General features: G+C 43.3%; 1 protein-coding gene across 1 annotated transcript; it reads right to left on the reverse strand.

Annotated features, from left to right (window-relative positions):
- Nucleotides 1-2,799: 2,799 nt before the first annotated feature.
- LOC105729252 (sperm protein associated with the nucleus on the X chromosome N2) lies at nt 2,800-10,240 on the reverse strand. Its single transcript, XM_064383697.1, is given in 4 exon segments — nt 2,800-3,266; nt 3,269-3,341; nt 5,400-5,498; nt 10,178-10,240. Coding segments are annotated over 4 exon segments (702 nt in total).
- Between the last annotated feature and the right edge of the window lie 3,134 nt (nt 10,241-13,374).

A 13,374-nucleotide genomic window follows, 5' to 3' on the forward strand; every position in this document is an offset into this window, starting at 1 on the left:
ACCTGAGGATGGAAGTTCAAGACCAGCCTGACCAACATGGAGAAAACCCGTCTTTACTAAAAGTACAAAATCAGCCAGGCATGGAATTACATGCCTGTAATTCCAGCGACTTGGGAGGCTGAGGCAGGAGAATCGCTTGAACCTGGGAGGCAGAGGTTGCAGAGAGCCAAGATCGCACGATCGCACTCCAGCCTGGGCAACAGGAGCAAAACTCTGTCTCAAAAAAAAAAAAAAGTAACTACCATATGGTCCAGCAATCCTTCTTCTGGGTATATACCCAACGGAGGTAAAATCACAGCCTCATAAAGATATCTGTGCTCTCATGTTCATTGTAGCGATATTCCCAATAGCCAAGATATGGAAACAACTTAAATGCCCATCAATGGATGAACGGATTTAAAAATTTTGTGTCTGTGTGTGTGTATGTGTGTGTAGTAGTAGTAGCAGTTATACAGAACTAAATATTATTCAGCCTTAATAAAGGAGGTCTTGGCATTTGCCACATGGATTGACCTGTAGGACATCACACTGAGTTAAATAATCCAGACAAAAGGAAAAAGATTTGATGATCGCATATGTGGACTATATAAATTAAGGGCTAAAATAGACTGAGGAAGAGAATGAAAAACTGGGGTTGGGAGAAGAAATGGGAGATGTAGGTTAAAAGGATACAAAATAGCAGATATGTAGGATGAACAAGTGTAGATATCTAATGTACGGGGGGGCTAAAATCAATGAAATTGTACTATGAATTTTTGTTAAATAAGTAGAGATTAGATGCTATTGTCACACACTTAAACTGAGAAATATGCTAATCTGCTTCACTATAGAAACCATTTTACTTTCTGTATCCCATAATATGATGTTGTAAACCTCAAATATACACAATAAATTTATTTAAAGTATAATTAAAAAACCCATCAAACTTCTATATACTAACATTGAACATGCGAAAATCAAAATTAAACACATGATACTATTTACAGTCACTTGAAAGAAAGTGTAATACTAAGGTATAAATTAAACAAAACATGGACCAAAAGATGGGTACAAATATTAAAAATCAAAATATCTTTCTAAAAGTTACAAAATACAAAAATACACCTGACATTTCCATTTACAAGGAAAGAACAGATTAGACATATATAGATGCATCTTAAAAACAGGGGTGAGTGAAACATTAAATATTGACAATGGATACATAAATTGAAAATAAATATCCACAAACAATATTACTGGGCATATATCCAAAGGATTATAAATCGTTCTACTATAAGGACACATGCACACGAATGTTCATTGCAGCACAGTTTACAATAGCAAAGACCTGGAACCAACCCAAATGCCCATCGATGATAGACTGGACAGGAAAAATGTGGCACATATACACCATGGAATATTATGCAGCCATTAAAAACGAGGAGTTCGCGTCCTTTGTAGGGACATGGATGAACCTGGAAACCATCATTCTCAGCAAACTGACACAAGAACACAAAATCAAACACCACATGTTCTCACTCATAGGCGGGTGTTGAACAAGGAGAACACATGGACACAGGGAGGGGAGCACTATACATGGGGGTCTGTTGTGGGGGAGTGGGGGGGACAGCGGGGGGGTGGGGAATTGGGGAGGGATAGCATGGGGAGAAATGCCAGATATGGGTGAAGGGGAGGAAGGCAGCAAATCACACTGCCACCTATGCACCTAAGCAACAACCTTGCATGTTTTTCACATGTACCCCAAAACCTAAAATGCAATAAAAAAAAAAAAATAATAAAAATAAAAAAAAAAAAAAAAAAAAAAAAAAAAAACAATATGAAACATGTATTAACACTCATACAGAGAAAAGGATGCACATCAAATGTATTACAATGATTGCCAATGTAGAGAAGAGAAATGAAACTGGGCCATGGAAATAAAGGAGAGTGAATGAGTAAATAAACAGGAAAGGATCTTGAGCAATTAACCCAAGGAACATACCTCAGTCCTCTACATTGATGCCAAAACCATTCTACTGTATTCTGTCCAATGAAAGCAATATTTTTTCAGGGGAAAAATTCTTAATCATTGACACTCTATAGGAACGCTGGTGTGTGGAAGTGGCAATATAAATATCAGCTTTTACGGGCATTCTTGTTTTAAAATTCTCCATAGACAATGCTCCCATTTATTGCCTGCAGTAGAAACAGGCCACTCTCAGTGTCCCACACTTGGTAGGCTCCTGCTCCACCTAGAGTTTCTTAACAAAGAAGTGCCCTAGTATTGGGACCATGTCCTGCAAACACCATCATTTTAGTGTGTGTGGCATGCTGTTTTACTTTCTGCAGGGTGAGATTCTTGGTCTTTTTGAGGGTGTTCAGTTGCTCAAAGTATTGGGTGAGTTAGAAAACACACTACCATGAGGTATATGTCCTGGAGGTGGTGATTTTGATGTCTTCATTTTGGAAAGAGTGTCACGGTCACCTACATACAATGCAATCTTTTTATGTGCCCTTCTAAATATGTACATGCTCCAAGAAACACCAAATCCTCTTCTTTGTCTCCTGTGGGATAAAATTTTAAGAAGAAAATTTGTCTCCAGAAATCAGTCCTTCCCTGAGTCCTTATTTAGAATATCTGCTTCACCTATGGGTCTGCCCACCAACCATACAGGACCTCATATCCCTCCGAATGCCTACCTCCCCCCTTCCCTTCCTCCTCACCATCAGAAAACAGGCAGAGAGATACTCAGTCATCAACTCCTTAATGTTTATTTTATTGTTATCATTACTTGTCCAATTTGGTTTCTCCACGTGTGACTAATCCTGCCCACCCTCCTGTGAAGATCCTTCATATGAATCGAGGTCTTCATCATTCTGTGAAGATCCTTCCCATGGGTCAAGGTCTTCGTCCTTCTGTGAAGATCCTTCCCATGAATCGAGGTCTTCGTCCTTCTGTGAAGATCCTTCCCATGAATCGAGGTCTTCGTCGTTCTGTGAAGATCCTTCGTCCTTCTGTGAAGATCCTTCCCATGAATCGAGATCTTCATCCTTCTGTGAAGATCCTTCCCGTGAATCAAGGTCTTCGTCCTTCTGTGAAGATCCTTCGTCCTTCTGTGAAGATCCTTCCCATGAATCGAGATCTTCATCCTGTGAAGATCCTTCACATGGGTCGAGGTCTTTGTCCTCATCCTGTGGGATTGGATCGATGGAGTTCTCTCGGGACTGGTCATTCTCCATTTGATTTGAATTTATTTTCTTATACTTCCTGTAGCAAAACACTATATTGTTGGATACTGTGATTTTTTGGTCTTCTTCAAACTCTGTTCAGAGGCTAAAGCTCTGTTCAGTGTCTCCAGCGTCTGGTAAGAAAACAGGGAGATGCCAGAAAGACGTTATTTTTGGTGAATAGGGTAGAGACAGAATAGCAATGGGGCGGGAGGCGGGTGGTTTATAAGAAGAAATGCGGTTGAGAAAAGGGTTTGTGCCAGAGAAGAACAAGGTGGAATCATAGGGTAGGGATCTATGGGGAAGAAGAAGAGGAGCATGGCTAGGGTCATCTGTGTTAGTCCAAACTGCACCATTTTGTAAGCTCTTTGCTATTTTGGAGGGCTTGGTCAAAATGAAACATTCCATGGGGGTTCAGGCCATGAGAAACATCCTGCCTAACCACCTGAGCACAAGGCAGACAAAGACTCAACTAAACAAACATCCCTATCACATCTTGCTTGGCAAAGCTCTAAGGAACACCACAATGATATTCCACCAGAAAAAGGGCCAAACCACCTGATCATAAGAACATCTTACTAATATCCTGCTGGGCAGCAAGACATACTGCCCAGATCCCTCCCATTCATACCCGTAAGTACCCCAGCCTGTAAGCAACAGGATGATGCTCCACCAACAAGATGATGCTCATAACCCAAGAGAGACCCTAGCTGTCCCCAGAACTGATCCCAATTGGAATGAACAGGCAACTTCCATAGACAGACTTGAACAAGGCCATACGATATCATGCCTTCTAGCCGCCCCTGTTCTTTTCTTCTTCTGCCTTTCAAAGGTCACAACTGAATTTGCCACCTTAAGCCCTAATATGAATAAGGGCAAAATCTATCTTCATTTATACTTTATATCTGCGTCAGTCCCAGACATTTGAAAAAAAGCTTAAAAAACTGGAGGATGGCCTTCAAACCTACTAAAAATACTTTATCAAAGTGTCCTTTAAGGTCTTTAAGAATAAAGAGGAAGAACTGAAAACCCCAAACCTAAAAAAGGACCAGGCTAAATACCAAATGCTGGTAGCTGCCACTCAACGTGGTTCCCAAGGCATACAGAATCCCTCAACCTGGCAACAGTCACCTCCAGGAGTCTGTAATAAGGTGCAGCCAACAGGACACTGGGCAAAAGCCTGCCGTAATCCCAGGACACTCTGGAAACCTTGCCTCATCTGTGGTATCAAGGGACACTGGAAGTCAGCCATTGCTCAGTGAAACTCTTCATCCTGCTTCACCACCTCTACCTGAAGCCTGACAGGGGGTCCACCGCCCCCACTGCCATCACCACCTCAGAACCCAGGGTAATGCTGCCAGTACCTGCTAAGCCCATGTCTTTCCTATTGGACACTCAATAAGAAAACTAATTACTCAGTTTTACCAGAATATTCTAGACCACTTTTCAGTTCTTCTACGTCTATAGTGAGATTCAATGGAATCCCCTCTAGGCACAGACTGGTCTTTGATTATACAAACTATTCAACACCCCGCTTCACCAACTCTTTCCTGGTTATCCCTCAGTGTTCTACCCCTATCTTGGAGTGGGACATATTAAGTAAATTCCAGGCCTCCATGCAATGTGGTTCCTACAATTCTACCACTTTTATTTTCCTCTGCCGCTCAGATGCTCTTCTCCCTCTCTTCTCCCTCTCATCCTCATTATCCACCCTGTTACCTTCTTTTAATTCTAAAGTTTGGAACATTTCTAAACCCACAATAGCTACACATCTCAACCCAATTAAAATAACCCTTCAAAACCCCTCCATTTTCCTTCATCAGTCTCAATATCCCTTTAATGCAGCCGGACTCAGAGTCCTCAAACCTATTATCTGTAAACTTTTACAAGCTCAAATTCTCAAGCCTGTCAACTCTCACCACAAAAACCCCTATTCTGGCTTTCTAAAAGACAGGCTGGTCTTACCCCTTGGTCCAGGGTCTCCAAGTTGTTAACGAGGCAGTGGTACCAATCCATCCAGTGGTCTGCAACCACACACTCTACTCTCCCATATTCCCCCATCTACCACACACTCCTCTGTATTGGAACGAAAAGGGAATAAATAAAAGATTTATTCCCTTAAATCCGGCTTACCAAAATCTTTTTGCTTTAACTTGGTAAAATCCTAATATTCACATGTCCACCTGACTAACATGGACTGTACTCTCACAGGGGTTGCTGAACTTCCCTTTGCTCCTAGCACCCTCCTCCAATACATCAATGACCTCCTCCTCTGTAGCCCCTCCATTAACCTGTCCATCCAACACACCACTCAGATTTTAGGTTTTAAACTTCCTCTATAATCGAGAATATTGGGCCTAACCTACAAAAGCTCAGGTAGCCCAAACCCAAGTTACTTACCTTGAGTTTGTCCTAACCCCTAACTCTCGAGCCATCCCAAGCCAATGAAAGGAGCTACTTTGGGACATGCTTCTTCTTCATATGAAAAGTACCTCCTCTCCTTCTTGGGCCTTGTGGGATATTTTTGGCTGTAAATTTCCAACTTTGACCTGCTTGCCAAGCTGCTCTACACAGCCTCACATGGGCCCATCCTAAAACCCCTAAATCCAGCTTGTCCCATCAACTCCCACATAAAAAAAAAAAGCTAAAAAATGCCCTTTTAATGGGCCTGGCGCTGAGACTGCCCAACCTTACCAAGCCCTTTACTTTGTATGTACATTCTGACCAAGGCCTTGCTCTTGGACTGCTCTGCCAAAGATACAGCAGTGCCCCACAAGCTGTTTCATACCTCTCAAAACAACTGGACTCTGTCATCCAAGGCTGGTCATTCTGATTAAAAATCTTGGGGGTGGCCACAGTGCTGGCCTCAGAGGCACAGAAACACACTCTCTACCAACACATTACTATTGCATGCTCCTATAACCTACAGGACTTCATAAACCATCTGTCCCTTCTATCCCTCCCACCATACCACTTATAGCAGGTACACGCCTTATTCATAGGTAACCCTCTAATCACCTTCCAGAGACAGAGCTTTCAACCCAGCCACACTCCTCCCTGTAAATACTTCCCATTCTAAGCTCTCTCACTCCTGCCTGGACCTCTTAGACTCCCTCTCCTCCCCCTTCCAACACATTTCAGAAGCCCCTTTGATGGGAACACGTACACAGTTAATTAATGGAAGCTCTTTTAGGGAGCCATGTCCAGCAGCTGGCTATTCCATCATTGCTGAAAATAATCTCCTAGAATCCAATGCTCTCCCATCCCATGTTACCTCTCAACAGGCAAAGCTAGTTGCCCTAACCAGGGCCCTCACCCTAGCAGAGGGAAAGAGGGTCAACATTACACCCATTACAAATATGCGTACCACATCCTGCACTCTCATGCCTTAATCTGCCAGTAATCTATAGTTTTCAAACTACAGAAGGAACTCCCGTAACAAATGGCAAAGTAGACATAAGCTGCTGGAGGTGGCTAAACTACCACTAAAGGCTACCATTATTCATTGAAGGGGCACCAAAAAGTAACAGAAGCCATAACCAAGAAAAACTTTTCAATACGCTTGGCAGCATGGCCGGCAGCCATTAAGACCCCATCATTATTGCCCATTTTTCCCAGCATACACCCTGTATATACGCAGGAGGAACAAACCCCACTTGCCTGGGCTGGCACCATTCAGGGAAAAATGGTTCTATCTCAATGAAGAAAGTGTCTTGGCCAAGTTTGAAAAACCTTCTGTAGTTTTATGTGTGCACAACCATTTCCATGCCGGTTACTGCCCCTATTCCAGCTTTTAAAAACTTAGATACATTCTTCCACCATGTCTGCCGATCTCAAAGATATTTCTAAGGTGTGTTCCCTTTGCATTTAAACTTCCTCTGAAGAAGCTATCAAACCACCTCCTTTCCCACACATGAGGCCTGAGGACATCTACCAAGGCAGGACTAGCAAATCACCTTCACCAACATGCCCCCCACAAATGATTCTATACCTTTAGAGTATAATAGACACATTGTCTGGATAGATAAAAGCTTTTCCTATCACCACCGAAAAGGCACACACCATCGCTTCTATTCTCTTCACTCATATTATCCACCAGTTTCAACCCCCTCTTGCATCCAGTCAGACAATGGGCCAGCATTTGTTTCACAGTTTAACCAACAGTTGACAAAGTCTCTAAACATTAAATGGGCTTTCGATATTCCTCACCACCCATAATCTTCAGGAAATTTAAAAAAAACAAAAACGGACAAATAACCAAACTCTCCCTGAAGGTTAAAATGGCTTGGACTTCACTTCTCCCATTGGTCCTCATGAGTTTATGAGTCATTTTCCAAAAACCACTCAGCCTAAGCCCATTTAAACTCATGTATGAATGATGCTTTCTCCACCACAATCTCCCTGTAATTTCTCCCTCTTCTATATGGAATACTTGGCCAGCGTTACACCTTACCCAACATCTAATAAGACAGTACGCACATGCTTACTTTCCCTAGCCTAAAAGTCCATCTTCAAAACACTCCTCCCTGTTCCTACAACAGGCGACTAGGGCTGAATCGCAGACTCCTCCCCCTCCCCTCTCCAACTTAAGTGGACAGGTTGTCACCAGGTTATCCAACTACTCCCACAGCAGCAAAGCTAGCCTCCTTTTCACACTGAATACACCATTCCAAATTAAAAAGAGCACTAGAGCCACATCTAGAAACTTCCTCACCCCCAAATTATTCTCCCTCCCTCACAGGACCAATATCACTGCACTTAAGAATTCCAGAAGTTGCCAATCTGGAAGGCGCTAGTCCATAATACTCCCTGCCTCCAATTTCAAATCTTTTGTCTCAGACTTTGTTTCAGATCTTCCCTGGTTTTCCTTCCCCATGTCCCTGGATAGTCCATGCCAATTTCTCACGCTAATCCATGAGATATGACTGCAGGGCACCTTCCAAAATTTCACTCCCACTCGAATCTCCTTTTTCTCCTTTTGTCTTCTTTGTCTGTGGGATATTCTGAGTCCCCACCCCCAACCTCTATCAGTTGAGGCCCTCAGCCTCACACATTGCCTCTTAAATCAGTCACACTCCCTTCTTACTTCCAACTGTTAAATTTGTTTGTCCACATAAATCCAGCAGCTCACAGCCCTTCCTGTCAACCTGGCCACATAAACCCAGGTCAAATTAACCTGCATCTCACCTACTCGGCCAATTCATCCCCAAAAACTGTTTATAATCTTGCTCAGCTAAATACCTCCCACCTCGATCCGTCAAATCCACCCACACCGTCACACACAGGGCTGTCACCCTCCTTCACCTCATAGCCTCTTAGCTCAACAGGTTACAAGTCGGATTCCATAAAGCACCTCTTACCAAGCCCTCCCCTCTCTGCCAGCCCTGCTCTCCATGTATCCAACTCAAGGACGCCCCCTGGAAAAAATGTACAAACAATTCCCTCAACTGCAGCCTTTATCCTTCTGCCCTGTCAGGACCGCAATGGCTGTTAGTTACAAAAACCCATTTATCTCTCTCTCTCCAAAACCAAGCAGCCTTCGCCACCTCCCCCACCAACCTTCCCTATTAGGCCCTCCCAGAGGCTACCTTTGCTGGCAGCTATTCAATTTGGAAAAACATAAAAGTTAAAACAAAAGGTGTGCCCAGAATTCAACCCCCCATTCTCATGGCTTGCCACCATAACCTACGACTTTTGCCTGTCCACCCCCAACCCAGTGTCTTCTTCCTTTGCGGCACAAACTCTCATCTCTGCCTACTGGCCAGTTGGTCAGGAACACGCATCCTGGTTTTCAATCTAAGCATTAACATTTTGCTGAGCAGCCAGACCATCCAGGTTCCTTTAGTAGCTTCTGTCTCATCTTCCTCCACACACACTAAGGAGCCTCTACATCTCCCTCTAGTGTTAGCGGAACTAAACATCTCTGCTGCACTCAGCACTGGGATAGCATGCTGCCCCTTTCTTAGGGCCTTAATCTTCCTCTTCCTAATACTCACAATTGATCCATGTATACATGTCTTCACATCCCGCTTTATCTCCCCAAGGCTAAACTCCCTTGTCCCGGCAGCCACCCAGCAACACGTCGATACCATCCTTCTCCTCTGCCAAGTGCGGTACCAGTGCCTCCAGGGAAACAACTCTCAAGTCGAACACCCACTGCTGCAAAATCCAAACCCTGATTACAGCACCCCTACTCATCAGGAAGCAGCCAGATAATCAACAATTCCCCTCTTCCTTTTATACTAAAGTCGAAGGCAACAATGTGAGTCCAAACCACCATTTTGTAAGCACGCTGCTGTTTTGCAGACCTTGATCAAAGAGAAACATTCCATGGGGGTTCAGGCCATGAGAAAAATCTTACCTAATCACCTTAACACAAGGCAGACTGAGTGTTTACATGCAGGATACTACAATCTAAGACCAACATGTGCAACAGTGTGGGCACTATTCAACTTACTACTGGGAATTATGTCCAGTGCAAAAAAAAAAAAAAAGGAGGCATTTGGATTGGAAGAGGAGAAGCACAACTATCTTCTGTCAAAGACTACATGAGAGTCTATGTAGAAAAGTCAATCTTAAAAAAGGCTTCTACAACCATTGAGGTTAGCAAGATTGCCCAACTAACGAAACTCCTATCATGTCTTCTGGGCAAAGTTCTAAGAAACACCACAATGACATCCCACTGGAAAAAAAGCTAAACAGCCTGATCATAAAAACATCTTATCGATATCCTGCCAGGATCATAAAAACATCTTATTAATATCCTGCCAGGCAGCAAGCCATACCGCCCAGACCCCTCCCTCCCATACCTGTAAGTACTGGAGCCTGTACGTAGCCGTGCGTTCTGGCATTAAGGTGGTCCCCCACTTCCACAGGTGTCTGGAATATACCTGTGTTGCTGTTTGAGCCGCCCCCTCTCTGTGTGTCTATCTTTCATCCTCACCTTCCCTTCAAAACCTAACAATCTTACCTTGTCACTTTTTTTGTTGTTGGATGTACGTTTCATCTTGGTACTTGAACTTGGCTGTTTCATGACTGTCTGTAAAATGTCTATACTACGCTCTTCCAGAGTGCAGACATCCACAGCTACATTGAAGCTTGCCAGTCGGTTGTCCCAGAGCTCCTGCTCAGCCTATATATACCCTCCTGGGGACAAGGCAGAGCCACGCCCTTGAGCTTTGTTTGATCATACAGGCAGTGTCCCAGCCAATGGCAGTCCTGGGATGGCTTTGACATCACAAAGTGTCACCCCTGACAACTCCCTGGGCTTGGAGGGGTTGGGGTGAATGGGTTGTAGAGAAAACCTGACAACTTCCTGGGCTTGGGGGTAAAGGATGAAAGGGTTGTAGAGAAAACCAAATGCTGTTCTTGTTTCAACATCCCCTGAAGAGGCATCCCAAACTGATCTACAGCCGCTCCTCATTTCTCCACGTTTAATGTTCATGGTTCACATGGATGTGAGAGGATGATTCCTTCAAGCCCTTCCCCATAGTCATTCCTACTAAGTGATTCATTTCCTTGTCTTCCAGCCCTCATCATATACTAGTATTTTGGATATCTCACCTCAAATCCCTCCAACCTAATGTGACCCATTTAAAAGTTCCCTTTTCTCTGCATTCTTCCTAACACGTTATGTTTCATCTTTTTATTAAGTCCACTGTAACAGTGTGAAGAGATGTTTCACTTTAGTTGTAATTTGCATTTCCCTAATGATTGGTAATTCTATTTATTTTAATGTACTGATTTTCCATTTGTATGCCTTTTACAAAACATCTGTTCAGCTTCTTTGCTCACTTTTTAATGGCATTATTTGTTTTCTTGCTATTAAGTTTTTTGAGTTACATATATATGTATTAACCCCTTATCAGATTTATGGTTTGCAAATATTTCTCCCTTTCTGTGGGTTGTTAATTGTCTTTTTGCTGTGCAGAAGCATTTCCGTTTGATGCCATTCTATTGGTCTACTTTTGTTTTCATTGCTTTTGTTTTCAGGATTATATCCAAACAATCATTGTCAAGAGCACCAGCATGGAGCTATTTCCTTATGCCTTTTTAGAAGTAGTTTTAGAGTTTCATGTATTCTATTTAAGTCTTCATTTTTTATGTCTGCATAGTATTCTATGGTGTATGTATGTACTTTTTTTCTTTATCCGGTCTATCATTGATGGGCATTTATGTTGATTTCATGTCTTTGATGTTGTGAATTGTGCTGCAATGAAAATACACGTTTGTGCCTTTATAATAGAGTGAGTTATATTCCTTTGGGTATATACCCAATAAGATTGCTGGATTGAATGGTATTTCTGTCTTTCTGTCTTTGATCATGTACTTTGCAGGGATGTAGACAGAGCTGGAGGCAATTATTCTTAGCAAACTAAAGCAGGAGCGGTAAACCAAACACAGCATGTTCTCACCTATAATTGGGAGCCAAATAATGAGAACATATGGACACACAGAGGGGAACAAAGCACACTGGACTCTAATGGGGCGTGGAAGGTAAGAGAAGGGAAGGGTCAGGAAAACTATCTAACTAATGGATACTAGGCTTAATACCTGGATAATAAAATAATCTGTATAAATATCCCCCATGACACGTTTACCTATGTAACAAACATGCACATTCTGCACATATGACCCTGAACTTACAATAAAAGTTTAAAAAGTCTTCATTTTTTATTTAATTTTGTATATGGTGGGAGAAAAAGGTGTAATTTCATTATGCTGCCTGTGTGTATCCAGTTTTCTCAGTACGGTTTGTTGAAGAGGCTCTTCTTTCCCCATTGTATGTTCTTGGTACCTTTGTCAAAATCAGTTAACCATAAATAGTTTAGTTTATTTTTGGGTTTTCTATTTTGTTCCATTTCTCTGCCTGTCTGTCTGTCTGTCTGTCTGTCTTTGGAACAGGACCATGCAGCATTGGTTACTGTAGCTTTATAATATATTTTTAAGTAAAGGAGTGTGATGCCTTTGGCATTGCTCTTTTTGCTGAAGATTGTTTTGGCTATGTAGACTCTCCTTTGCTTCCATAGTAATTGAAGTATTTTTGATGGCAGCAGCAGCCCAGCTAGGGTAGCCATTGCCAAGATGCCACAGCAGCAGGGAGGTGCAGCCAGGGCTATACACTCCATTAAGCAGGCAGGAGCCCTGTCCCGAGGGGCCTCCTACTTCACAGAGCAGGCAGGAGCTTTGCTGCAACTCCAGATTTGGGTGTCTCTGTGCTGTTGGGAGCCTGGGAGGGTCTTCTACTCAGCACGCTCAGAAGTGCCTTCTCTCACTGATGGCTTCTCCCCATTGCCGGCAACTGCTCCAGTATCAGAGGTGTGGATGAGGATGCACACTCCACAGAGCCTACAGGAGCTGGGGACAAGTGGGAGCCCCACCCCTTTTAAGTTGGCTGGGTGAGAGGTACCCGGATGCAGCTTCAGCCATCCAAGCCTGACTGCAGACCCAGGATTCTCTGTACTCTTGGGGACCTGGGAAGGTCTCCTTACCCCTCACTGGCTCACAAGTGCCTGTTCTTGTTGCCTGGCCTCTCCTCACTATGAGAGCCCACTCTGATGTTAGAACAAAGTTGGGGCTGAGCTCAGATGCTTTGGGTGAGTGCATGCCTGGGGAAGTGCTGATACTTTAGGCCCCTTTGACTTTGTCCCCCTCTGGATTTTTGGCCCTGATGAATATAGGAGGGATGCTGAGGCAGCAGGGGAGTGGCAGCACAGTGCTGATCCACAGGTGCCAGTTGGAACAAACAGTCTGGGCACCATGAATGGCAGTGGGAGGCAGACAGACTCTGCGTGGAAGAGGACAGGTCCCCAGTGTGTGTGTGTGTGTATGCGTGTGTTATATAGCTCTACAGAACTAAATGTTATTTAGCCTTAAAAAAAGATCTTGGCATTTGCCACAATATGAATAAACTTGGAGGACATCACACTAAGTTAAATAATCCAGACAGAAAAAAAAATATTTTGATGATCTTATATGTGGACTATATAAATAGGGGGCCAAAATTGACAGAGGTGGAGAATAAAACATTGGGGTTGGGAGAAGAAATGGGGAGATGTAGATCAAAGGATACAAAATAGCAGATATGTAGGATGACTATCTTGAGACGAACAGTGACCTCTACCAAGAGACTCATCCAGCCTGAGGTGACTCACAGGGTTGGAGCCA

The sequence above is a fragment of the Aotus nancymaae genome, unplaced genomic scaffold (genome assembly GCF_030222135.1).
Source record: "Aotus nancymaae isolate 86718 unplaced genomic scaffold, 86718_ANA_hifiasm-v0.15.2.pri h1tg000004l, whole genome shotgun sequence".
NCBI classification, from domain to species: domain Eukaryota; kingdom Metazoa; phylum Chordata; class Mammalia; order Primates; family Aotidae; genus Aotus; species Aotus nancymaae.